Below are 27,205 nucleotides of genomic sequence, written 5' to 3'. Positions count from 1 at the left end.
CCACCTGTTTCTGATCGGTGAGTGGTTCTCCTTCAGGCTGGGGCGGCGGCTGCTCATCAGAGGCAAATTCCTGCCAAGCATCCAGGGTGGAGGCCTTCATCCCCATGTAGGAGAAAGGGCTTCTGGGGACTGAGCTAAGCATTCAGCAGGTTTAGTTCATTATCTGTTACAAACGCTCACTTTCTCTTCACACGTATTTGTCATTTTCATTCCAAGGATTTCTCTTCATTTCACCTCTTGTTTTCATTGAAAATAAAATTTTCAACAGAAGGGGAAATAGTATTTTAGGACCTGTTATCTTGAAGAAATCTCCTTTGTATATAATTGATAACACAAAATGAAAAAAAAATTACTTTTAAAGGATGAGTAGGAGCTTTTCCCAATTAGAAAAAGTACAAACTGTCCAGCAAAAAAAAAACCTTCTACCATATCCTTTTTATTTCTTGCAGCAAAACATACTGCCACCAAATAAGTCGTTACAAACATACTATTTTTCTAAATAAATAATAAAATGGCATAACTCACCAGAACATAGTATCAGAATAATTTCTACGAACACTATCAAAGCAAGTTAAATAATTAACTCTTGGACAATAAAACAAGGGAACTGGCTTTAAATTATTTAGAAATAGGCTCTAACCATTATTGCACAACTGATAATAAGCACTGAAACATCATATTAAGCTACACAAACTCATATAAAAGAATTATGTAATTCTGAGTACACAGCTAAATTCTTTCTGGAAAAATTTACCCACCAAAGAATCAGGCTCAATATTTCAAAATATGGGAACCTCTGGTAATAGCGGGGAGACGGCCTTCACCATATTTAAAACCTCACCTGTGTTTCTTCAGGGTCTGGAGAAAATGCTAAGGGGATGTCATCTTTCAGTGGGCCTGTTTCCTTCCCAATTTTTAAACTAAAACAGAAGACTGAAAACCAATTTTTTTATTTTGAAAATATGTTTTTGCAGTATCTTCCACTTGTTTCTTTTTAAACAAAATCCACGTTTAGGGCCCTAAACCAGCAGACAGTTCCTGTGTTCCTGCCCTACTCTCACAGATACGAGTAACCAAAAACATGAACTGGGTCATGTTATGAGCAGGGCTGAATATGGCCCAGCAAGTCCCCTAGGAGAGGGAGATGGGGAAAGATAATCTCTGGATTTTTGCTGTTGCAATTGTTGCAACAATTTTGTTGTTGCAAGCAACAGTCAAGGAACTTCGGTAGGTTCTGTAACTTTAACCATGTTCTCCCAGTGGTTTATCATCTCAGTAAACAGTCTGTACAGTTAATAAACAATTTTTCCCCCCTAGAGAAGTTGGTGGGGCTCTTGTCAAAGAACTGATTATAACTGTATCTTTTCACACCCTGGCAAGTGCCTAACATCTTTTCTTTTTTGTTACATTTCTAATCTGTTGGAAAACGTCTCTAGCCAACTGAATTTTAATACAGCCCCAAAGAGGAAAGGAGTACTTTCAAATCAGTGCTGTCAGCATTTTTAGGAAGAAAAAGTACAGAACAGTGTTATCTAACGGGAAAAATACTGTGTCGGCTGGGGTTCCCAGATCCCACGGTGCGAGCGGGAGAGGGAGGGAAGCCCCACTTCTTGGCCTCTAGTGACACATCCCTGCAGCCCAGGAAACCGTGGCCCCCACCACGTGGGGAGCTTGATCAGCCGGAAGGATCGCTGAGCCGACGGAATTCTGACACACTGGGGATCTAATGGAGGCGTCAATGTAAATGTGCTGTTGAGTGTGGCCCTTGGACCTCGCACACACCCGCAGGAGTCCCTTCCTCCTGTCATCCTTCCCTGTCAGCTCACGAGCACATCCTTTTATACCTGGCAACAGCACCCCCCGGGAAAAAAGCCTCCTTTTATTAGTCAAACACAGTGCATTTGCCAAAATACCCTTCATTAATCAAGTCACCTCAGGGGGTGGGGAATAACATAACGTGTGAATTAAACGGTGCCCCACCAAGAGAACCTGTACCTTCAGGATTCTTCGGTTGAGTTTTTCTTCAAAGGTTGTTTTTTTTTTTACGCTAGTGGTGATGTTGGAGGAATAATAAAAGCTGGACGTTGTAGAGGAGGAAAACGACCAGGCAGGAGGCCGGCTGACCTTCCCTTGGAAGGGCCCCCCGGCCTGTGGCCGACAGAAACAAACCCAGGAGGACATCCATTCCCACAGCAGCCTTGCTTCCCAAGCACCACCAGCTGCCTCACACCCTTTGGTTCCAAATGCCATTCTCCTGTATCTTACTTTTGTTTAAAAAGAAGGAAAAAAAAAAAAAAGACAATAATGGATAGTAAAAACCCAAACAAATAACGACGAAAGGTCAGTGCCCTCTCCTGGGCCTGAGAGATGTTTCCAGTTCTGCCCTCATCTTCTGGGCCCCGGACCCCGAGGCCGTGGGGCTCTGTCAGTTCAGGCCTCTCTCTCCTGCCCATACCAGCCCCCTCACTTGAGGCGCTGAGTCACGTTGGCCAGGGCGACTGCGAAGGCCTGCACGGCAGAGAAGGGGTACTGGAAATCCAGGATGTACGCGCTGCCGTCGATCCTCCCGAACTGCATCACCTGGGGTGGGGTGGGGTGGGGAGGCAGACACATTAAAGGAGACCCTCAGGGCCGCTCCCGACAGAGGCAGACAGCACGTCTGTGAGAGATTTGCGACTCTGATAAGCTCCTCAACCTAACTGTGAGTTAGTGGGAAACAAACACATGGAGGACCATGTTGAACTGTGCGATGGGGAGGCCACAAGAAAGATTCGGAGCATGGGGAGCTCCATGGGTCAGAGGAAGGGGTTTCTCCACCAAGGAAACAAAAAGGAGAAAGGAGCAGCAGAGAAAGGAATCTCCAAGCTGAAAGAGGCTTAAGAGAACCACTGCTTGTGACTGTCAGACGTCCCTGCTCAGAGAGGGACCAGGAGAGCATGCCCGGTCCCCTCGTGGGCCTCTGTGTTCTGGTCACCCCAGGGCTTACTGAGACCACGTTGCTGATGTTGTTACATGACATGACGTTTATTTGTTCATTGTCTCTTTCCCATTTTTGTAAACTTCATGAGGACAGGGAACTTTCCTTTGCTTTCCTCAGTGCTCTAATTTCAGCACTCAAAAGAGAGGTCGGCAAACTCTCTGGGAGGGGCAGATAATAAACATTTCAGACTTCGCAGGTCATGTGGACTTTGCCACAACTACTGAACTGCTGTTGTAGGGTAAGAGCAGGGTAGACAGTACTGAAGCGAACGGATGTGGCTGTGTCTCAATAGAACTTTACAGAAAGAGGCTGCAGGCTGGGTGGGCCTGTGGGCCCTAATTTGCCAACTCCTGGGCCCAGAAGATTGCCAGGCATATAGCAGGTACTCTATCAACATTTGTTAAGCGAATTAACAATGTTGAGATTTAAATGGGCAGTGAAAAGAGTTCCCAGAATAGTAGGGAAGGAAAGTCCAGAATGCCAGCCATGCAGTGGGACCACAAGAACTCCAGGCTGGAACAGGAAGAACTGAGAAACTACGAAAAAGGCTCAAGTGTACCAAGAGGGGATGCTTGTTCTGCTGGAGAGTCAGGGAAGGACTTAATGACAGAAACACAGAGAAATAAGCAAACAGAAGCTGGGTAATCGTTACATCTAGCGCAATGAGCCTGCACAGTGAAGGAAACATAGTGGCTCAGACATGAGTCATATTTAGAGGCACAATCAGGGACCCACGACAACTGATTTACCTGGGAAAAGGGGAAGGGAAAGTTCACCTGTGCTGGGGGGAGACCAGAGTGAAGAAAATGAACCCTCAAGTTGCTTAGAGAGAAATAAGTACATGACGCTCCAAACTGAAAAATCAAGAGACAGAAGTAGAAATGTGTTCTTTGCCAATGCATCGACAGACACCAGGAAAAGCACACAGAACTGGAAGAGTAAATAAGCCTCTGGGAGGGTAGGGTCTGGGAGCGGGCAAGTGCCTGCTACTTTCCTCATGGGTCTTGTAGGAACCATCAGACTTTAAAAAATCAGGACATGGATTACTTTGGTGAGAAATAAGATAGAGACGGGCACACTGAAAATGAGGTCTGAGTGGCCCCACCCTAAGAGACATCAGCTGCTTCCCACAGTTCCCATCGGCCTTCTGAACGATTCTCCTCGAAGACCAAAGCCCAGAGATCTGTCGCGACCAGAAGGTCGCGTTCTGGCTGCACCCCGGGACACGGCTTCTTACCTGCCGCCCCTCCAGCTCGATCTGGAAGTTCTTTGCCGACTCCTGGGTTACCCGCCCCCCGAAGTCCAGCTGGTACACCTGGGTGGCCTCATTCCAGAGCGGCTGCTTGTTGGCCATGACATACACGAAGCCCTGGCTGCCCAGCCTGCCGTCCTCCTTCTCGCTGGCCTTCCTGCACTTGAACTCCTCCAGCTCGCTGGCCGCCCGCAGGCTCCTCTTGCTCTTCCAGCCCTTCTTGCTGCCCTGGCTCTGGTTCATCAGCTCATCTCCGCTGATGAAGAGCTCTGGCTCGCTCTCTGAGCTGTCCTGGAACTCATTCGTTTTATTCAGCTTCTTCGACTTCAGCTGGTCTTTCTGACTCTTCACTTTCTTCTTCTCCCTCCCCAAGCGGGGGCTGGAGATGAGGGAATTAAAGTCGCTCAGCGTCCGAGCCTCCTTCTTCACCTTGCCCTCGGTGATGGCCTGAACACTGCCCTCCTCTGCCCGGCTGTCCAGCCGCTTTCGGTTCTTCTTCCCGAATTTCTCTGTCCGCTGGGGGATCGGGCTCTCTGTCAGGGAGAGGACTTCCTGAAAGTTGTCTGCGGTCTCCACCATCACCTCTGTCCCCAGGTGGCTTTGGAGGTCGGTGGGCGGGGGCGACACCAGGGGCTTCTCCACCACCAAGTGTGTCTTGGGGGGGAGAGTGCCCTGGGGGTTCTGCACTGGCGGGCAGGCGCTGTAGGAGTTCCAAGGGTGCAAGGCGATAGGGGGTAGCTGTAAACTGGAGCAGGCACTGCTTCCCGGGTACATGGGGGGAAGGGTGCAGTAGGCCAGGCTGGGCGGGTAGGCGGGCTGCAGAACCACAGTGGACTCCTGCTGGGCAAACTGCGCTGGGGCCAGGGCATCTTTCGGGGAGCAGGGAGCCTGTACCCCCGGCAGTGGGGAGGTGCTGTAGCCGGCCGGGTAGGGCACCCCCATCCCATAGCCAGGCTGGAAAGTGGCAGCAGGGCTGGTGGGAGCCTTGGGGGAGACGAAGGGCACTCGGGACACGTCCAGGTGCTGGCTTGGACCCACCATCAGAGGGGGCAGTTTCAGGGGGTTGGGCACCGTGCTCTGGGCTGTCCTTTCCTGAGGGACCCACACGTCCTCCCCCAGCACGGGGTCCCACTGGTAAGGGGGTGACCGCTTAACGGCCACAGCGGCCTCGCCCAGCGCCGGGTGCCTTGGCGGCTTGTCGGCCGGACAGTGCTGGGCCAGCGCCTCGTCCTCCGTGAAGGCCGAGTTCACGTAGTCGGCACGCTCTCGGGCGCCTTCAGCCGCGCCCAGGAGACTGTAGGACGACTGGGAGGTCAGCGGAGAGGTGCTGGCCGCGTGTGCCAGGCTGGCGCCTGGCTGCGCCCCCGGGTCGGGCCGGCCCGCCGCGCCCCCTGCACCGCTGCACTGGCTGCAGGTGTAGAGCGTGGGCGGTGGCCGCGCGGGGAAGGGCGCTGCGCCCTTGGGCTTGGGCGGGTGCGGTGGCGGCCGCGGGGGCTCCGCCAGCTGCGCCGCCCTGAGAGCCGCCTCGCGGTTGTTCCTGCGCAGCGTGGCGTGGATGAGGCCGCCGTCTGGCCTCTGCCCCACGCCCCGGCTGGGGCCCAGCGGGCCGGCGAGGTCGGGGTAGGGTGGCGGGTCCCCCGGGGGGATGGAGTAGCGCGGGACTGTCAGGCGGTTCAGGGTGGCGCTGGTACATGGCTGCGGGACCTTCTTCTCGGTAGCCGTGAGCCTCAGCGTGGCCGAGCTGCCCGGGCCGGGCAGCGTGTAGGTGTTCTGCGAGCAGAGCATCCGCGTCCGGGGCCGGCACACCTCCTCCACGTTGCCGCTGCTGTCGAAAGTTGTGATCCGCTCGTAGCCCAGGGGTGGCTGGTAGTGTGCCGCTGTGGGGTATGGAGAGAAGTCGCCCTTCTTCAAGCACGTGTCCACCGGGGGCTGTGGGGGCGGCAGCGGGGGCGGCGGTGCCGCCGTGGTAGGGGCAGCAGGGATGGTTCCGGGGTAGGGGGGCGGGGGGTTCATCTTGGCCACCTGGACCTCCTGGGGGGCACTGAACACCACCGCATCCCCCTCGGTGGCCAACTGGGGCACCGGCCGCAGGGCCTTGGCTGGCTTCTGCAGATGCTCGTGGTCTCGGTCGCTGTGGTCCAGCATGGACAGCTGGATGGCCCCTTGGGCCGGCGGCGGCAGGGAGAGCTGAGGCGGGTTGGGGAGGCCGCGGCCCACCTCCACGCCTCCGAAGATCACCTGGCCGGGGCTGGAGTAGCGGCTGGACACGGGGTACTGGCTGGACACGGGGTACTGGGCGGCACTGTCACTCGCGTGCTCGGCACCGCCCACGGCTGTGGTCTGATTGGTCAGGACGTCCAGCTGCACGTTCTGGTTGGCCAGCAGGGACTGCACCAGCCCGATGCTCTGCGTGGGGGACATGGCTTGAGCCGAGCTGTGGATGGGGGCAATGGGGATGTTCACGGTACAGGGCGGGTTGTTTTCGGGTACACCAGATGCTCCTGTCACTGGAAGGCAATTAGGGAGATGAGCTGCTTAGAAAACAGTGTCATGAAACTGGGTCAGCACAACTCATCCAGTCCTCCTGCATACCAAATGCAATGGCTACAGAGGAAGGTGTGTTTGCTTAGGGAAAGCCAGACAGTTCACACAAGTTATGCAAAACTTCTCTAATGTTTCTAGAAGATCACACAGGATGAACCTGATGGGTTCCTCAGGGCAGCCTACAGTTATCCATAAGCTTAGGGCATTGCCAGAGCTTTTCAATAAATACCATGTACCTGAATGGCACTGGGGCAAATAACTAAGTGTTTAAAGATGCTGATTACTCGTGATACTGATAAAAGGGGCCACTGTTTTGTGCAGGAAGCAGGCAGTGGTACAGTATCAAAGTCCATTGAAGACTCAATGCCTAGGCTTTGGGGTAGATTTCTCCAGAGTTATGGGCTGGTCAGTGTAGGACGTGTCCTGCAGCACATGTGTGTCTGAGATTTGTATATAAATTAAGCTTCTATAAATAGAACCATGTGAAATGCAGCAGAAAAGACCACTGAAAAGACTCTTCCAGCAAATCTGCATATGAGGCGAAGGGTCATTTCCTAATTTATCTGCTTTTTAGCATTTCAAATTGTATGTAAGGTGAGCCACACTCAATAAACCCTGTAGATGTGTCTCATTTGTACAGTATGCGTTTGCACAATGTGTGCAGAACACATTTGAGTGCTCAGGGCCACTGTCTGAATGACCCTGTCTACAGTGTTCACTGAATGTGCCAAGCTGACTCCCACAGGCCTGTGAGTGCTGCTAGTGTGTGAGCAGGAAACAGAGTTTAACAGGCTAATCGCAGAGGCTGGCTGACCTTTCACCAGGACTAGCATGAAGCCAGCTGGTTCATGAAAAGCCAAGCCTGCCCTCAGCTCCTGTAACAGACTCTCCCCGCCCCTGGGTGCTCTAGTGAGACAGCATGACCTCCTGGCTGCCCGAACCCAGGCCCCATCTCAAATCTACTCTTTCTGTTCCACTTCCTCTTCCAGATGCTCTCCCCTCTGCACGGAACTCTGAGGGCAGGCATCTTCCCCACTGAAGGAGGGTCTCTGTCATGTTCTGAGCACTGAGTGTAAGCCCCTCATCCACAGGGAACAGCAGACGATTATGACCACAGCTGAGCGTCAGACAGAGCTCTACCCATCACCTTCCAGGAGAACGGAGGCTAACATGGGGAAAGTGTAAAAGACACTCCTATATCCGAGGCTATGAACAGCAGGGCATGGGCTATATGCTCAAATGTGTGCAGCCTTGCCAAATGGCAGGCTCCTGCAGTTCCAAGACCGTGCCCATCAGGACTGCATGAGTTGATAACATCTGCTTCACCACTCAGAGAGAGAAGCTGTCAGAGAACCAGAGGTGGCTACCATGAGCAAGCACCACTGCTTTACAGGTAAAAACCAAGGCTGAGAGAAGTCAAGCGAGTCCCCACGCTCAGGGCCTGAGGTGGGATCAGAGGCCCCCGCCCTGCACTCCATGGGGAGGAGCAGAGCCCCTCTGTTTGAGAATGACCAGGGACAGAAGTCTGTGAACCATGCAGGGTTCCTCTGGCTCAGAAACCAGAGATTTTTCAGAGCCTGTATTTACATAATTGCAGGCAGGCTTTTTTGAGAATAGTCACAGACAAGTAACTGGCAGACTAATTACAAATCATTTTAATCTAGTAATAATCAAAATAGGGTCCCCTGACCAGAAAGCACTTGAATTAATTTGAGATGCTGTAAATATCTCAAATTTGTAAACTACAATTTTAAAACCTTATACCAGATTTTAACTCAGATCAGGCTTCCATGCACAGAGTCCTGCACTGCACTTGAGAGAGAGAGAGGCTGAAATGCACAGGTTTTCCACCCTGGAGCCAGGGCAGGTTTGAGAAACCAGGCTTTGTGGGCACAGGGTCATCTCAGTGATGTCATTCTCTAAGCAGGGTCTGACAGGATGAGCGCTGGCCTAGGGCCGGTGAGACCGGGCTTCAGTTCTGATTTCTGAGTCCTAACTGGTCCTGATAACGTCTCTTTATCTGGGCATGGGACCAAGAGGAAAACCGTGAAGGTAACGAGGTGGTGAAGTGCTCTGTGAACGTGAGGCATCACGGCCCTGCAATCATCCTTGCTCTGGTGGCTTCTTCCTCCCCAACCCAGTGACAGGATGTGCCCTTTCTCCCGCGACACCTCACACACCTTCCACCCTGACTGAGGAAGCTGTACCTTTTTCGAACCGTGTCCGCAGGCACAGCTGACATGCTGGAATCCTCAACCACTTACCACTCTGTCCCCCCACCATTAACAGAGAGTACGGGCTCGTGACACACTGGTCGACATGCGTGGACACACCTGGCAAGTCATCTTCATCTTCACTGAAAACATTCGGGTTGAAGACAGGTAAATTAACGTAGTCCATGGAAATCTTCCGAACTTCCGGGAGATAGATGGTCATCTGCCGCGGCTGGAGATGCAGGAGGCTGGTTTTGTAGATTACTGGTGGGGAGGAGGAGGGACACAGTCAACAGAGATGCGGCAGAGGACAGCCAAGGGGCCAGCAGAACCCCTCATGGGAAGGGAGACGGGGCCACGGCGGCTCTGCCGTCAGAAGACAGATCTCATGTAGGCAGAGCCCAGGGCCCAAGGGGAGCCCTTCCAGGCACAAGACCGCCAACCCCTAACCCGGACACAGAGTGGACGTGGGAACAACAAACACCTGGACGCAGCAAATTCTCAGTCTACATGACACATTGCCCAGCCACTCTGCCAGTAGTTTGTCTAGAGAACCACATACATTTCACATGTTAAAGACAAATTATGTTTTGGAATGAGCTGGCTATGATAAATTTATTTTGAAAAAACCTCATTTGTAATCAGAAGGATAATTTAGTGAAAATAGTTATGATAACCGCAATGCCAAGCTCGGGGAATCAAATTCTGCTTTTATTCAGGACTGAATTCTTGTCTGACTTACTTTAAACATCAGGATAGAGACTTACAGGGAACTGCCACATGCTTTCTATAAAAGGGCCAAATAAATGTGAGCAGTTGGAGCTACTCACTAGAGTTGGGTACAGAGAGTGCCAGATGCTCTGGGTTCCTGCTCGGCTCTGTCCTCCCGATTCCATTTTCCCCAATGTCTCAAGCTTCCAACAGACATGACATTTAACTGATACTCGAAAATGAAGTCTATAAAGATTTACCACTAAGAACTGCACTAACAGTCAGCCAACTTGTTCGTATAGCCTCTAATGCTCTCTTCTTGACTTTGCTCAGAAATTTCTTTTGCTTCAAGAACCTGAGGACACTGGTACCAAAATCTGCCCACAGTAAAAGGCCGGAAATCAAAATGACCAGAAAACCTATCAGAGCTTTTGGCTATTTTTATCACCCAGGGCTTGTATTAAAAAAATGAAAGCACCGCTGGGGGGAAAAAATTGAACAATAATTCTATTCTCCACTAAATCATGGTGGCTTGAGTCAAACTTTGGAGGGAAATACAAGCTAGTCTTCCGGTGCTGTAAGAGCTCACTGTGCACCACTGGAGGCTGAAATTGGTTCCTGAGCCCGAGCTCCGGAGCGAGTGCAGCGCTTACCTGCACCGAGGTTGGCTGGCAGGAAAGCAGCCAAGCCCACGATCTTGAATTTGGTTCCCCAGATATTAGACGTGACCTGAGCGAGATAGTTGTGCTGTGGGAAAAAAGAAGAGGAATCACAGTCTGTTTCCATATTTTCTATCAATCACTTAAGAAGTAAGAATGCTAACACTTTTTGCTTAAAAAGCTGCTGGTGGTGGCTGCTGATGGAAATATTCACCCTGTGTCATTCCACCGTTTTTAAGACCAGATGGTGATGAGAGCACATCAGCCCTGTTTCCAAATGGTGGCTCACGGGCTGTGGTTCTCGGGTCGGGAGCAAGGGGTGGACGGATCCCAGTGTGTCCATGCGTGGGGAGGTTTAAAGGTCACAAGAGTGACTTCGGCACACTTTTCTCCGCCTCTCCTTTTGCCCAGTCACTTGAACTACAAGGGTACCAAGCTCTGACTCCACTCTTAGCCTTGAATTCTTATTTCTCCTGGAAACATCAGTTGTACTGATAACCATGTGTCCCGAGACCATCCAATTATCTGTTTTCTCATTCGATTAAATTTCAAAAAATTTTAAAAGTTATCACTGTGCCCCAAACCACACATATACATAGGCTGTGTGTGTGTGTGTGTGTGTGCGCATGTGTGCACACACAGGTGCAAAAGCAATAATAAAGATGAATAAAACCCAGCTCAAGAAAAGGGAACCCCCCAACACTGCTGGTAGAAACATTAAGCTGGTACAGCCACTGTGAGAAACAGTATGGAGGTTCCTCAAAAAACTAAAAATTGAAATACCATATGAAAAGATATGTGCACTTCTAATGTTCAGAGCAGTATTATTTAAAGCATCCAAGACATGGAGGCAACCTAACTACCCAATAACAGATAAATGGGTAAAGAAGCTGTGGTAAACACACACACACTAAAATATTCCTCAGCCATGGAAAGAGTGAAACATTAGCCATCTGCAATAACATGAATAGACCTGGAGGCTGTATGCTAAGTGAAGTATGTCAGACAAATACTGCATGATTTCACTTACACGTGGACTGCAAAACACAAAACAAATGAACAAACATAAACCAGAAACAGATTCATGGGGAACAAACAGGTGGTTGCCGGGGTCGGGGTGGAGGGTGATGAGTGAAATTGAGGGAGATTGAGAGCTACAACTCCAGTTACAAAACAAATACTTTCAGGGATGAAATGTACAGCATGGAGAATATAGTCAATAACATTGTAATAACTTTGTATGGTGACAGCCAGTAAGCAGACTTATCATAGTGACCATTTTAAAATGTATAAAAATACCAAATCACTATGTTGTACACTAGTAACTAACAACAGTGTTGCAGGTCAATTATAGTTAAAAACAAAAACCTGTACACACACATACCCTCAGCTTATAACCCTAGGGAGGAGATAAGGCTTGTAGTTATTCACACACGAGGGAGTCGCCGAGAAAGGATAAGGGAGCATAAACAGGATGCACTGGCCTTATTGTGGCTAAGCCAGGGAAGGCAGGCTTTGGACAGAGGTGGTTATACCTGGAAACCTGAAGACAGAAACCACGGGGAGCAGACAAGAAGGTGGGCCCACTGATCGGGAGATGCAGGCAGAAAGTGGAAGAGGCAGTCAACCACAAGGTAGTGGCCCCGGGGTGAAGGGGGCCAGGAGGGAGACAGGCCAGCCAGACGTGGGGCTGTGACCAGGGCTGGGCTCCTGGGACACTGGGAGTCACTGAGGGGTCAGGAGTGGTTGGGGGTCCTGCGGTGGACGTGAGGAGATGTCTCAAGCAGAGCTGCCTTCGAGAAGGCTCTTGTGGCAGCCACGGGGATCCCCGAGGTGGGAGGGAAGCCGAGTGGGACAAGGAGGTGACAAGGGCCCCGAGGGGCTGCCATCCCAGGCATAGAGACGGTCCCCAGGGCTCAGCCGCCCTCACACACGTGCAAGGGGGAAGGGCAGCAGGGCTCTGATACCTGAGTGATGTCTTCAAAGGGGAACTCCCTCCGCGCCAGGCTGGGCGAGCCGATGGACGGCTTGCGCATGGGCAGGCGAGGAGAGCGGGAGAGCTCCTGAGCAGCGCGCGACAGCTTGGGGGACTTCCGGGCCTCGATGTTGATCCTGCAGAGACCAGGCCAGGGTCAGGCACCTACCCATAGGCCCCTGGGACCTCCTCACTCTCGAGCAGGCCCCGTGGACGTCACACTCTCAGGGGCGGGGCCCTTAATTTAATCAAGTCCATACCGCCTGCTTTTTTTGCCTTATGAACATGAGGAAAGAAGGACAGAATTGTATGTGGAATAATATATATTTAAAAATAAACTGCAGTTAGATCAAGTGATTCATTTGTAAGGAACTTTTACTTGAGGGTTCTCTGGTGGCTCAGATGGTAAAGAATCTGCCAGCAGTGCAGGAGACCTGGGTTCGATCCCTGGGTTGGGAAGATCCCCTGGAGAAGGGAATGGCCACCCCACTCCAGTATTCTTGCCTGGAGAATTCCAGGGACAGAGAAACCCTGCAGGCCTCAGTCCATGGGGTCGCAAAGAGTTGGACACAACTGAGCAACTAACCGGAGAAGGCAATGGCACCCCACTCCAGTACTCTTGCCTGGAAAATCCCATGGATGGAGAAGCCCCAAAGGCTGCAGTCCACGGGGTCGCTGAGGGTCAGACACGACTGAGTGACTTCACTTTCCCTTTTCACTTCCATGCATTGGAGAATAAAACGGCAACCCACTCCAGTGTTCTTGCCTGGAGAATCCCAGGGACAGAGGAGCCTGGAAGGCTGCAGTCCATAGGGCTGCACAGAGTTGGACGTGACTGAAGTGACTTAGCAGCAGCAGCAGAGCAACTAATGCTTCCACTTGAGAATTAACTTTCACTTTCTACTAATACTGGGCCTCCCAGGTGGCTCAGTGGTAAAGCATCCACCTGCAGTGCAGGAGACCTGGGTTTAATTCATGAGTCAGGAAGATCCCCTGCAGAAGGCAATGGCAACCCACTCTAGTATTCTTGCCTGGGAAATCCCACAGATGGAGGAGCCTGGTGGGTTGCAGTCCAAGGGGTTGCAAAAGTATCAGACACGACTTAGCAGCTAACCAACAACAACAAATAGTGTGTTTAGAAATGCATTCTGTCAGGGGTTGACAAAATTAATCCTGGGGAAAATGGCGGGTGGGCAGAGTTATTTCTCACCTGAAGGCCACAGCAACTTCACAGGTCCTAATACATGATATTCAGATTTCAACAGACTGACCTAGCATTTCGCCACTATATTTAAACTAAACTAGCAGATCTCAAGTTTTCCTTCGGTTTCTGTGGTTATGACATGGGGGACATGTGTTTAACGCCAATCTGCCCCAGAGAGTACAGTATTATAAAGATGAATATGGCAAGCAAGGAAAAGCACGGAGCCTCACATATATGGGCTTGAGAACTCAATAAGACATCTAGGGCTGAGGAAGATGGAGCTGGTTAAAGCTCTTGTGTTGAGGACAACCAGCCTGGCTGCAGGGTGGGGGGATTCACTGGGAGACGACAGGAAGGAGGGCTGGCTCTGGAGACTGCAACACCCAGGAACTTCAGAGGATATTTAGAGGTGAGGGTCTCAGTGATGATCAACGCACCCTTTAAGGAAATCGGTGTCCAGGTCAGGGAGCTCAGACGGGGAATGCTGGGTTTCTTATCTATAACAACATAGGCCCTTCTGTCTACTCTTAGCGTTTTGCCACTCCTTATGACAAACTTTAGGATTATTAATTTTTAGTTCACTACTTTCCCATTACAGAATTATAGGCATGTAATTGACATTTTCTTTAATACATTACATACACTGTAAAAACCTCTTCCTTACTCTTCTCAAAGTAGAAGATAAAACAAGATTGAGAAAGGAGTAAGGCAGGGCTGTCTGCTGTCACCCTGTTTGTTCAATCCAAACACTGAGCACATCATGAGGATTGCTGGGCCGGATGAGTTGTAGGCTAGAATCAAGATGGGGGGAGAAACATCAACAAACTCAGATATGCAGATGATACCACTCTGATGGTAGAAGGCAAAGAGGAACTAAAGAGCCTCCTGATGAGGGTGAAAGAGGAGAGTGAAAGAGCCAACTTAAAAATAAATATTAAAAAAACTAAGATCGTGGCATCTGACCCCATTACTTCATGGCAAATAGAAGGGGAAAGGTGGAAATAGTGACCGATTTCCTCTTTGTGGGCTCTAAGATCACTGCAGATGGTGACTGCAGCCATGAAATCAGAAGACATTTGTTCTTGGCAGGAAAGCTATGACAAACCTAGACAGTGTGTTGAAAAGCTGAGATATTGCTCTGCCGACAAAGGTCCGTATAGTCAAGGCTATGGTCTTCCCAGTGGTCATGTACAGTTGTGAGAGCTGGACCGTAAAGAAGGCTGAGTGCCAAAGAATTGATGCCTTCAAACTGTGGTGTTGAAGAAGACTTCTTAGAGTCCCTTGGATAGCAAGGAGATCAAACCAGCCAATCTTAAGGGAAATCAACCCTGAATACTCATTGAAAGGACTGATGCTGAAGCTGAAACTCCTGTATTTTGGTCATCTGATGCAAACAGCTGACTCAGTGGAAAAGTCCTTAATGCTGGGAAAGATTGAGGGCATAAGGAAAAGAAGGCGTTAGAGGATGAGACAGCTGGATGGTATCACCGATGCAATGGACATGAACTTGGGCACACTCTGGGAGCTGGTGAGGGACAGGGACGCCTGGCGTGCTGCAGTCCGTGGGGTTGCAAAGAGTCGGACACAACTGGGTGACTGAACAACAATTTGATGTTCTCTTTAACATGCTACATACACTGTAAAGCCTCTTCCTTACTCTTCTCAAAGTGGAAGATAAAACAAGCTCCCTGGCTGTGACCCCCATGGCACCTACCATTGGTGCTAACCCCTGGAAGTTCTGCGTGCTTAGCAGACCTCCTCCTGGACGCTTTTTTCTGTTGCAAAGGAGAGGATGAGAGAAGCTAACACGGCTGCAGGAAGGCCTTCCGGATGAAAGGTGGGCACACCCACTGCCTGTGCCCCTCAGCTGTTGGTTTCAGTGGGACTCTGCTGCAGACACACCCCTGACACATTTCCAGAGACACACAGCAGGGAGCACACTCCTGCACGTCCAGGTTACCTTGGGAGTTTGGGTGATTTGCTAGCTCGGGAGATTTTGGGAGACTTCTTGGCAGCCCAGTCATCACTCAGTTCAATGTCACTGGAGTCTGAGCAGTTGCAGCTGTCAATCATGGTGGAAATCAAGCTGTTTCCGTAGATTTCATCTGGTGAGACAGCAAGTACCAACATTTAGGGGAGTGACGCCGATTAGCCCCCAGCAGTAGTCGTTACTGGAAACCAGAGGACAGGCTCACTCCACAGGCTGTCATTTTTAGTCTAGAGGTTGAAACAGGAAGGAGCAGGACAGTTTTCCTTCTACATTTTCACGCTACTCCAGTTGCTATCAACATGGGTATGAACTGTAACGCCTCTGGAATGTACAAAACAGCCTGGCCCCATTTACCGTGTGGAAAGCTGGAGCCAAATCAGCTGTGCTCTCATGCCACAGGACCCCCTGGCATCAGTCTGGGTCCACGTGGGCTCTCAGCAGCCCTGGGACCCAGGCCACGCAAGCGGCTTGCCGACTCAGGGCCCTCCCAGCCCCATCACTGCCCCCGGACCTGGGAAGACCCCCCTGTGGGTTCCAGCCTGCTCTGAGCAATGGCTGGAAGAGGACTCCAGCAGCAGACACTGAGCGGTAGCTGTGGACTCCACTGATGGGCCTGTTTGGGAGCCAGCCGGCCACCAGGCCAGAGATGGAGGCCCCAGGCCGAAGGCGACGTGCAGGGAGTGGGCCGTCACTAAGCCACAGAGCAGATGGAGTTCATGTTAGACTTTTCCCCCAAAATACCCTTCTCCTTTGCTGACTTCCTCATCCCTTGGGGCTCCAAGAACATTACCTTGCAAAGTAATAAGGAAGCTGAATGAAATTATTTCTAGAATATGAGAGATCTGGTCGTTCAAAAGGGCTACTTGCATCTACAAGGATGAATCTGTTCATTCAAACCAGTCTCTAGGTTTCTGAGCACATGGAGGTGACATCTGCAGATAGGGGCCTCTCGGAGGCCACAGGAGGCAGAGCAGAACAGCCGGGCAGGGAGGCCGCTGACGCCCCATCTGTGTCACCACCACAGCCCTAAACTGCTGCCCAGACCAGGGAACACAACTCCTGCACCCAGCAAGCCCTAGTGCTGGGCATCCGAGCCCCATCACCTGCCCCGAGTAGTGCTTTATCTATAATTAGATAATTACAAACTATTCCTGGATCAGAGGAAGCTTGGCTACGATTCAGAAACCTGTGAGCCCACAGGATGCTTCCATGGGTTCCTGAGCAACGAGCCAGTCCACTGACCTGAGCAGTTCTGCAACACACCGTCCACTCAACACTGACCTACTTGTGCAGGCCAGGATTTCACCATCGCTATGGGACTCCTACTTGCTTTTTCCTCACTAATGTCTTAGTTTGTTCGGGCTTCTATAATAATATACCACACACCGGGTGGCTTATAAACAACAGAAATTAAAATCTTGCCGTTTTAGAGGCTGGATGTCCCAGGTCAGGGGGCCAGCATGGCTGGGTTCCAGGCCTGCCCTCTTCGGGGCTGTGGACTGCAGGCTTCTCACTGTGCCCTCCTGTGGCAGGAGGGCCTGGTAATCTTACTGCAGCCCTTTTTACAAGGCACTGAGGTCATGATATATAGGCTCTGCCCTCCTGCACTAATCACCTCCCCAAGGGCCCATCCCCTAATACTACTGCCATTTCAACCACCTGAAACCAAGCTGTCAAACCAAACTATCAGTGAGTTATTTTATTTTTCACAGTGAAAATGCTCAAAGGTGTCTATGGAGCGAAGCTTATGGCAAAAATACCTCACATGGGCTTAGACAACAGAAATTTACTTTCTCAGTCTGGAGGGCAGAAGTCCGGGATCAGGGTGCCAGCAGGATCAGGTTCTGGCGAGGGTGCTCTCCCTTCCTGCTGACAGTCCCGCCTCACCATGTCCTTACACAGCAAGCGTGTGTGGAGAGACCAGAGACCACTCTCCTCCTTCCAAGGCCACGGTCATACTGGATAAGGACCCTACCCTTACAGCCTCGTTCAGTCGTAATTGCCCCTAAAAGCCTTGTCTCTAAACACGGTCTGCAGCACCCTAGCCTGCTGCCCTGCTCAAATTCTTGTCCTTCTTCCATGCAAGATACACACACCCCGTCCCGGCAGCCCCCAAGTCTTCTGCCTCATTCCAGCATCAACACTCTCGTCTAAAGTCCAAGGTCCCGTGTAAATCTGAGTCAGACATGGGGGAAACGCCGTGTACAATTCACACTGAGGCCAAACTCCTTTCCAGCTGTGGAGCAGTGGAAGCAGACAAGCCATGTGTGTCCAAAATACAGCTGTGGGGGCAGGCACAGGGGAGAGTGCTGTCCAAAGCGGGAAGGGAGGGAGGCTCCTGGGGGAACCGTGCAGGGAGCACCTGGGCACACCCACGGAGACCAGTCTGGGGGAGCTCCTGGAAGGATGGGCTGGCCCGTCGTGCTAGATCTCCATGGATGAGTGGACACTGCTCTCAGCAGTCAGCTAACGCTAATGGGGGATGAGCAAGGGGCAGCAGTAAGATTCTAGAGGGAGGCTGAGGAGTGGGCTGGAGGTTCAGAAGCTTTAACTCTCTCGTTGCCTCTGGGGGGTGGGCAGGCAGCACCCCACTACTGCCTTCCGATCGCCTCCACAGCACATAAGGTCCTCAGTGAACACCTGATAAGTAACCTGCAGAGGCAGCTGCTGGCTGCCTCTCACCACAGCCCCAACCCCACAGAGCCCTACGGAACGCTTTCACAACCCCGGCAGAAGGAGCATTTACAGAAGCCTTAACTTTTCACAGAGAAATAGAGCGGCTTCAAGGACGCTCCTAGCCAGCAGAGGCTGGCTCATGTTTCATCCACAGGCCCCACCTGTGCACGGGCCGCCGCGCCCTGGGGGAGGGCCCCACCTGATCGGCCGTCGGTCCGTGGGTCCATGATGACGAACTCGGGCCGCAGCTTGCTGATGCGCCGGCCCTTGAGGATGGGCACCAGCCCGCCCAGGTGCTCCAGGTAGAGCGTGTAGCACGGGCCGCCCACCTCCGGGTCATCCTCCGTGCGCTTCATGGTGCAGTGCAGCCGCTCGCTGCCGGCCGACGGGTAGCTGACGAAGTCCCGCATGTTGTTGGGGTCTGGAATTGGGGGCTGGAGGCAGGACACGGAAGGAAGAGCGTGTGGGCCTCACTGGTGACTCTGCACTGGCTGCGGCTCAGGGACTCATGGCTCTGGGGGCCCATGGGACTCTCCCAGGAGCTTTCAGGGAGACCTCAGCCAGGACCCCACCTCGGACAGTGGAACTGGAACCTGCGGGTGGGCCTGGGCTTGGGCATGTTCTCAAAACTCCCCAGGTGACTCGAACGTGCAGCCAGGGTTGAGAATCGCTACTGCAGAACCAACACTGTAAACCAACTCAGGGGGTTGGGGGCGGAAATCATAACAGGTTCTAAAACTCTGATGTTTTAGAGAAAAAGTAACCAACAAGCCAATGTGATACTTAGAAGCAAGACAGAAAACAAAAGAGAATATTGTACAGAAAAGAACCTAGGGAGCAGAGGGAGGCCCAGAGGGTAGGAGGGAAAGCTGCCCTTAAACAGCGACTGGCAGCACAGTGCACCCACTCCGAGAACAGACGAGCTCCCGGGTTACCGCCAGGTTACAGCTGGCAGCCAGTGCTGCATGAGGCTGGCCTCCTGAGCGCAGGGGTGAGGAGAACAGACCCTAGGACCGAACGGGGCTTGATCCTGACCACTCCCATAACCGTGGATGAAGAGCTAGCTGACTTCCAGGAACACGTGCCCTGCTCTCGCACACGGGAATCACGGCAGCGGCTGCCACTGAGTCAGGACTGAACCGACAGACTGATCATTGGGAGGGCCCCGGGAGTCAGGCTCGGAATGCTACCTTTGCCACGGGAGGCTTGGTTCCAACACCCAGGACCAACCCGCCTTGGACACGGACGTGAGGGGCAGACCGCATGGGGCGAGGACCACGGCGGACTACGGACGTGGCGTGGCTGGCGCTCTGCTTGCAGACGCTCGCCTACCTCCCTGAGCCCACCCTCCTCCCCGTGGTTCTTCGGGGGCAGGCGGGCAGGCTGAGGGAGGAGGCGGGGGGGGCTTCACCTTGATGGTGGGGGTGAAGGCAGTGGAGAGGTAGGAGCAAAGGCGGGGGGGCAGGGCCAGCTTGCTGACATCCTTGTCCTCACGCAGGGCGCTGGCGATGGCCTGCTGGCACAGCAGCTGCAGGCTGGACACCCGGTGCTCCACGCGCACCACGTACAGGGCTGGTCCCGACGCCATCAGCAGCCGTGAGTCCCGGTGTCCCCAGCAGATGGAGACAATGGGGCGCTGCCGGGGAGGGAAGGGAGGGCAAGTCAGGCTGGACTCTTGGGAAAGCAAACCGAGGTCACGCACCCCATGTCGAGCAAAACAAAGCCATCTCACAGATCTGCAGCATGTTGGTTTTAAAAAGCACAATAGAGAACATTAAGTCCATATGATAAAGAGTCAGTACTGTTGGTGAATAGCAGTTAGGTCCCCAGGCCAGAGCCCAAAGCACCAGAACGGTGCTACGAAATTCTTTCACATGGATTATCTCATTAAATTTGGTGACAAAAAAACCTACCTGAACTTCATATAATGACATTTCTGCCACGGGATGCACTTAGCCTGGGGTACAGCAACCCCTTTTCCTTACGGAGGCCCTGCCTACTTGGATCCTGAAGTAATCAGTAGCAGTCCAAGGCTTGGAGGGGTAGTGAGGGGGCAGACCAGATGGCCCATCACTTTGGTCCTGACAAAGACCATTTCAGATAGTCAGGTCAACACTGGATTCAAGCCACAAGCTTGTGACCCAGGGAATATTATATAACCCTGGAAGTCTTGTACTTTTCCATGAGTAAAATGGGGGCTGTGAGGATTAAAGGAGACGAAAGATAACAGTGCTTCTGGGACCCATCACAAGTGACAACCCACAGATTCTCAGCTATCCTCGAGCTGACGGGGCAGGAAAGGGCAGAGAGAGGAACACAGTTCCTGGCAGCTGCTCTAGGGGTCTGTGGACGTTACTTGCTTTGAAAAGGGAGGATGATAGCCAAATATGTGAGTCAGAAACTGGCTGCATCAGGGAAAAGAAATCCAAGGCTCAGGGGTTCCATCAGTCAAGGAAGAAAGAAAGAGGTGGAGGGCTGTGATGGAGAAGCAGCGAGAGAATCTGCTCCTTCCAATCCAGGCAGATGGAGTGCTAATTTAATGGAGTCCTGAGGGGCTGCCAGGATTGGAAGCAGGGAACACCAGATCTTGCATACGAAAAAGATAGGAAGAGAACTTTCACGATACTTCAGTGACAATCGTCGAGATAAAAGGAACACATGAAGACACAGCTTAAAATAGCCTCCCGGGTCAGCGAATTCTGGTTTCAAATTCAAAACAAAATGCAAGGCTGAAGATAATTCATCGTTCATTGCCATCACAGCAAGGCCGGGCAGCCGCTGTGTGGGACCATGGCCGCCGTTCCCTGGAGGCCCAGGGGGCCTGGCGCTCAGTCTGGGGGATTCAGACTACTTCCAAGATGGGCCTCCTTGTAAGAGGATCCCTCACAGAGGGTAGACCCAACAGAGAACACAGTTAACTGACAAGATGTGATCACAGATGATGACAAGGAAGACAACACAGAAAAAAATATACCCCCTAAACTTCCTGGCATCAGCAACTACATCCCCATTAGTGCAGTTCAGGACAAAAGTTCTTTTAGTAGCATAATCATGCTTAGTCATACTATAATATATAAGGGTATCAAATCCACACCCTGTACACCTTAAACTCACAGAGTGTTCATATCAAATAAATCTCAATAAAGCTGGAAATAAGTAAGAAAATTCACACACACCACAAAATCCTTTTATACCTTGTGTATACTTGCACAGGTGCTTACATGTCCTCTCTACAAGGCTCGCTTCCTACTGGTGCTCGCCTTCTTGCGCTGGTCACTGGGGCCCCAGCCTACGAGCCCTCACTACAAGTGCTGTGTTGTTTCAGAAAACACAGGAGTCAAGGTGGCGGCACAGACGCAGGGTGGGGTGCCTCCAGCCAGCGGCCTCTCCCTCGGCGATTTCTGGAGCCCCATCTTTAGGTGGCACAGGCATTCCCCGGTCTTGCCCAACCCAGCCTCACACATGGGGCATGTCTTCTCCAGGCACGCCACCCCACCCAGGATCAGCTGCAGCCGAAGAGAACCGTGTCTGCCTAATATTCTCTTCCAGCAAACCTGGATACACACGACTCCCACAGATGATGTTTTCGTTTGAACAGCTGTCATCTGCTGGGGAAAAACTCAGATGCAAATCTGTAGGCTTCATCGCTTTCTCAAATTGCACAAAATGACTATTTTTAGAACCAAAGCTAGAGGTGTGCAGTTGATAATATTCAGATCTTAATCTGTTGTAGGTATTTTGCACGTAAATCTGAGGCACAAGACAAGACACATTTCGGGAGCACTGGTGTGGCAGGAACCTGGTGCCCTGGTGAATGTGCTGGACAGACGCAGGTGGCCCCTGGCGGGAGATGTGTGACGTTCACAGGGAGCTCGGGGAGCAGCTGTGGACGGTCAGGTTGCCCTCTCTCTGTGGCAGACGCAGCCCCTTGTGAGGAGAGGGGGGAGTCTGCTCCCTCAGCCTCCCTGGCCACGGCGTCACGGAGGGTCAACGGCTGGTTTCAACCCCTTACAGCACATGAAGAGACGCCAACAAGCTCCTGACCTCACTTCCTGCTGCCACATGATCCGTGCCGTGCGTCTACCAATCATACTCGCCTATGGGCTGTCATCAGTCCGTCAGTGAGTCCCTGTAAAGCGTATGTAGTGGGCCGGACACATGCTGGGCATCTGGGGATTGACACAGAAGAAAAGGAATTCCCTGCTTCATGGGTCTGAGGCTCTGAGGAGGGAGGGGAGACAGGAGGGTCTTGGGCTCTGTGACAGGGACAGACGGTCTGACGGTGTCAGATGGTGACAATGCTGCAAGGTAACAGCAGTAAGATAAGGGGCCAAAGGAAGAGTAGGGGTCATTTCAGGCAGGGGGAAAGAGAAGGTGTCCCCGGAGGAAGTCTCAGCTGAGGCCTGACCCGAGGGAGCTGTGGACGTGGATACAAGGATGATACCTGTGACTGGAGCCCAAAGCTTCCCACTACTCCATTATCTGTGTGCACTGCATGGAGTCCTCTGATAACTTATTGAAGTCAAAGTCGCTCAGTCATGTCTGACTCTTTGCGACCCCATGGACCATACAGTCCATGGAATTCTCCAGGCCAGAATACTAGAGTGCATAGCTTTTCCCTTCTCCAGGGGATCATCCCAACTCAGGAATCGAACTCAGGTCTCCCACATTGCAGGCAGATTCTTTACCAGCTGAGCCACAAGGGAAGCCCAAGAATACTGGAATGGGAAGCCTATCCCTTCTCCAGAAGATCTTTCCGACTCAGGAATCAAACCAGGGTCTCCTGCACTGCAGGCAAATTCTTTATCAACTGAGCTATCCGGGAAGCCCCTAAAAACTTGAGGGGAATAAAAATAAAAAGCAGGATGTCCTTCCCTTGTTAAAGATAAGCTGTTCAAGTGGGATTAGAGTCAACAGACCACGAAAGGGTCACACCAGCTACACTGGCCTGAGAGAGAGAAAAGGTGGCCACCCAGTTATGTGGTTTCTGGGTGATGAGGCCCTGCTGGGGAGTCAGACCCCGGGAATGTCAGAGAAGTCTCCTGTTACCCAATCACCTGCCTTCCTTTCTGTTGTTCTTTAGTCGCTCAGTCGTGTCTGACTCTGCAACCCCATGGACTACAGCCTGCCAGGCTCCTCTGTCAATGAGATTTCTCAGGCAAGAATACTGGAGTGGGTTGCCATTTCCTTCTCCAGGGTGTCTTCCCAACCCAGGGACTGAACCCACACCTCCTGCATTGGCAGGCAGACTTTTTTGTCTTTTACCACTGAGCCACCAAGGAAGCCTAAGCTCCCCCTAAGAAGGTGGGTATCTCTTTCAGACGAAATACACTTCAAATGTTTCACAGCCCCGGACAGAAGGAGCTATTCAACGTTTGTACAGGCATGTACACAGAAGGAAAGCTTCAAGAACAGTTCACTTGTAAATAGACCGAGGTGGTGACTAGTCACCGTAAAACTGTGTTGGTTGGTGCCATGGACAGTTCTGAATATTAAGTTACAATGATCTGACCAAAAACTAAGCCACAGTAGTAAAGCTGGCTCAGGACTCATTCACCCAAACCTCCATTTTAAAAGAACACGCACCATTCTTGAATTTTGTAAGCAGACAACCCCAGAAAGAACTTTTTCATCTATTTACAGCAAACAATGGGAAAAGCATACCTTTGTGAGAATAGGCAGAGTTAATTCTCAACAAAAGGAGGCAAGTACAATTTTTGTTAAAAGAGTCTCCTTCAAGAGCACAGAAAGTCAATGACCATAATCACTCACTTGACTTTTCAGTGTCCACACTATCTTCCTCCTTTTAATTTTTTACCCAAATATCTTACATTAATACCTGAACCTTACAGAATGTACGGCGATTCTACCAATCTGCCTTTAATACAGAAAAAGTTCATAAAGCTAAAACACACAAACCCCCAAAATCCAACAATCCAACCAAACAAAACCAAACAAAAACACACTGATCTGAATTACTGAAGCCTTTGAACTATAGTCAGTGATGCCAACCTTCAAACTCTGTGGTCAGATTATCAGATATGCAATCACATATGTGCGTACTGAGCCGGTTCAGTCGTGTCTGACTCTTTGCGACCCGATAGACTGCAGCCCGCCAGACTCCTCTGTCTATGGGGTTTCCAAGGCAAGAATGCTGGAGTGTGTCGCCATGCCCTCCTCCAGGGGCTTTTCCTGACCCACGGATCCAACTCTCATCTCTGGCGTCTCCTGCTTTGGTGGGCAGGTTCTTTACCACTAGCGCCACCTGGGAACCCCCAATTACATACAGATGGTCACAGATAGCAGCTGGTGAGATGGACTCTAGACTTTTAAAATATGACAGGGAGGAAGGAAAAGGAAAATGAATTAGAGTGCATTTCCTTCTAAGAGCATCTGCCTCAGGCGTTGCTGCTGTGAGTAACTCAGGAGAATCCGTTTTAAAGTGAGGCTGCCACCAGTCCGTGCGGGGCACTGGCTTTGTGCGCAATAACCTATAATCTCATTAACTTGGAAATAAATTATCCAATCTAAGCTTCATTTAGTTCTTTTTATAAACAGCCCAATAAGCTGCCTAACTTCCTTCCTGCCATAAAAATGTTCCTGCCTTTGGACAACTTGAACAGCACAGTACAGACACGTGATTCTAGAATCATTACAGACGACAGTTAAGCTGCTGCCACATGCAATCGATACTGTACTTGGTTTTTAAAAGCATCATTATTTAACTGTGTATTATTGAGGTAATTTTTCAATGCCTGAAACAGACCCTCAAATGAAAAAAGAGTCAACAGTTTCTTAAAATGCAGGGACGCTATGTGAGTCTCTTTTCCAAAGGTAGATAAGAGAGCCAGTCTGTCTCTTATCCCTGAGCCTCAAATGGCTTAAACTCAGGATCTATGCTAGTTTCATGTGATAACTGATGAGAACTCTTGCAAATGGTTAAGGTCGTTGAGCTTCTACTGCATTCTAAGCACAGTGAAGATCAGAAAAATAGAGAAACTGTGGTCTTTGACTTTAAGAAAGTAAAACAAGTAAACAGAAAAAGTGGAATACCCGTGCCAGAGGTAGTAAACACTTTGAAGGTTCACAGAGAAGAGGGGTTGCAGTCTTCGGGCAGATTTACCAAAGGACATTGTCTGTGTGGACAACAGAGACGATGGATTTCCTCAAGCTGAAATGGCCGGGAAGGACAGCCTCTGTAGGGGGGATGCAAGGCTGGTGGGAAGGGTGCCCTGAGTCAGACAGAATCATGGACGATGCTCAGTGCACTGGGAGCGTGTTTCAGTGCTTCAGTTCACAAATGCTCTAGCAGACATAAAAGAGCTTAAGTCAGAAAGGGCTGAGAGTTCCCAAGCTCTCCTACTTGTCTCTCAGTTAGCCAAGAGGTAGAAAGCTGGCATGAGATCTAATTGAGGGCACATAGCCTACCGGGTCAAATATTCAACAGAAAGAACTAAAAAACCGTAACTGTCTATCCGTCAATCCACTGAACACGTACTTACTGAGCACCTATACTAAGTTCCAGGAAATAGACTGGCAGTAGGGTCACAGTTACTGTGTAAGCAAGGCAACCTCTTCTTCAATCTCAAACACACAGGGACTCCAACATCTACATTTACTTTGCCACACACATTGGCCTCCTGCTAATGGCCTCAACTCTGCTCCACTTCAGTGCCTCCCGGGTTCGCCTCCTCACTTGGAACCACTTCACTTCTAGAGCAGGAGTCTGAATTTCCTATCCAAGCACAGCTTCCCGCCCTGTGCTCATCACTTCTTTCTGAGAATGCCTGCTTATGACTTTTTTCTGGCCACTCTCAGGTCACAGAGCTTCTTCCCACTCCAGCTCCGTGGCTGCCCATTTCTGTAACCTTCTTCCCAGTTCCCTAAGTTCCTTCCATTCTTCATCTTTCTGCTACATGAATTTCTCCAATTCCTAGTATCAGGCAGCTTGCACCACTTCTGCCTCTAGGGGTTGCAGAGGCAGCCTGGGCAACGCTGAATCTCACTTTAAAACCACGCTGCCCTTCTCTGGCTGGGGCATGATTCCAGCTCGTTACCTTGACTGGCTCCTGCATCACCTTCTATACTCCAGCACTCAGAGCTCTGAGCTCAGGGCCCAGCTGCATAGGAGCCCCGCAAAATATGTTTGCTGGATGCTTGAACAGATGAACAAAAAAATATGCTTATCTACTCACAAAAGATTTTACATTGTCGAAACATACATTTAAATCCTGTAACTTGGGACCCTCCCAGCAGTCCAATGGTTAAGAATCTGCACATCCACTGCAAGGGGCTCAGGTTCGATCCCTGGTTGGGGAACTAAGATGCCACATGCCATGCAATGCAGCCTATATAAATAAATAAATAAAACTTATACCAGTAAACATCTTTTTAAAAAAATCCTACAACTCAACAACAACAACAAAAGAACAATCTAGTTAGGAAATGGACAATGGCCTTGAACAGACATTTTTCTAAGGAAGATATACACATGGTCAACAAGTACTTGAAAAGATGCTCAATGTAACTAATCATCTCCTGCTGCTGCTGCTGCTGCTAAGTTGCTTCAGTTGTGTCCAACTCTGTGCGACCCCGTAGATGGCAGCCCACCAGGCTCCCCCATCCCTGGGATTCTTCAGGCAAGAACACTGGAGTGGGTTGCCATTTCCTTCTCCAATGCATGAAAGCGAAAGTGAAGTCGCTCAGTCGTGTCTGACTCTTAGCGACCCCAGGGACTGCCTACCAGGCTCCTCCATCCCTGGGATTTTCTAGGCAAGAGTACTGGAGTGGGGTGCCATTGCCTTCTCCAAACTAATCATCAGGGATACACAAATCAAAACCACAGTGAGATCCACCTCACGACCATCTGGATGGCTATCACCAAAAAGCCAGAAAACAACAAGAGCTGGCAAGGACGTGGGGGGTCTCTGTGCACTTCTGGTGGGAGTATAAACTGGAGCACCCACTGTGGAAACAGTATGGAAGCTCCTCAAAAAGTCAG

The 27,205-nt window shown here is 50.9% G+C and overlaps 1 protein-coding gene across 1 annotated transcript in view; it reads right to left on the bottom strand.

The window, feature by feature from the left end:
- Positions 1-616: 616 nt before the first annotated feature.
- The window catches only part of TULP4 (TUB like protein 4), a 143,681-nt gene continuing 117,092 nt past the window's right edge, over positions 617-27,205 (bottom strand). Inside the window, exons 7-14 of the mRNA XM_052645691.1 lie at positions 19,616-19,840; positions 18,404-18,638; positions 15,499-15,643; positions 12,327-12,471; positions 10,354-10,447; positions 9,110-9,253; positions 4,218-6,739; positions 617-2,580 (exon numbers count right to left, since the gene is read on the bottom strand). Of these exons, the coding sequence (XP_052501651.1) occupies positions 2,464-2,580; positions 4,218-6,739; positions 9,110-9,253; positions 10,354-10,447; positions 12,327-12,471; positions 15,499-15,643; positions 18,404-18,638; positions 19,616-19,840 (3,627 nt within the window). The 3' untranslated portion in view covers positions 617-2,463. The remainder of the gene's footprint in view (positions 2,581-4,217; positions 6,740-9,109; positions 9,254-10,353; positions 10,448-12,326; positions 12,472-15,498; positions 15,644-18,403; positions 18,639-19,615; positions 19,841-27,205) is intronic.

Source organism: Budorcas taxicolor, chromosome 9, assembly GCF_023091745.1.
Source record: "Budorcas taxicolor isolate Tak-1 chromosome 9, Takin1.1, whole genome shotgun sequence".
Classification (NCBI taxonomy): Eukaryota; Metazoa; Chordata; class Mammalia; order Artiodactyla; family Bovidae; genus Budorcas; species Budorcas taxicolor.
The sequence above is the reverse complement of the archived record's forward strand: the minus strand, read 5'-3'. Positions and strand labels throughout refer to the sequence as shown.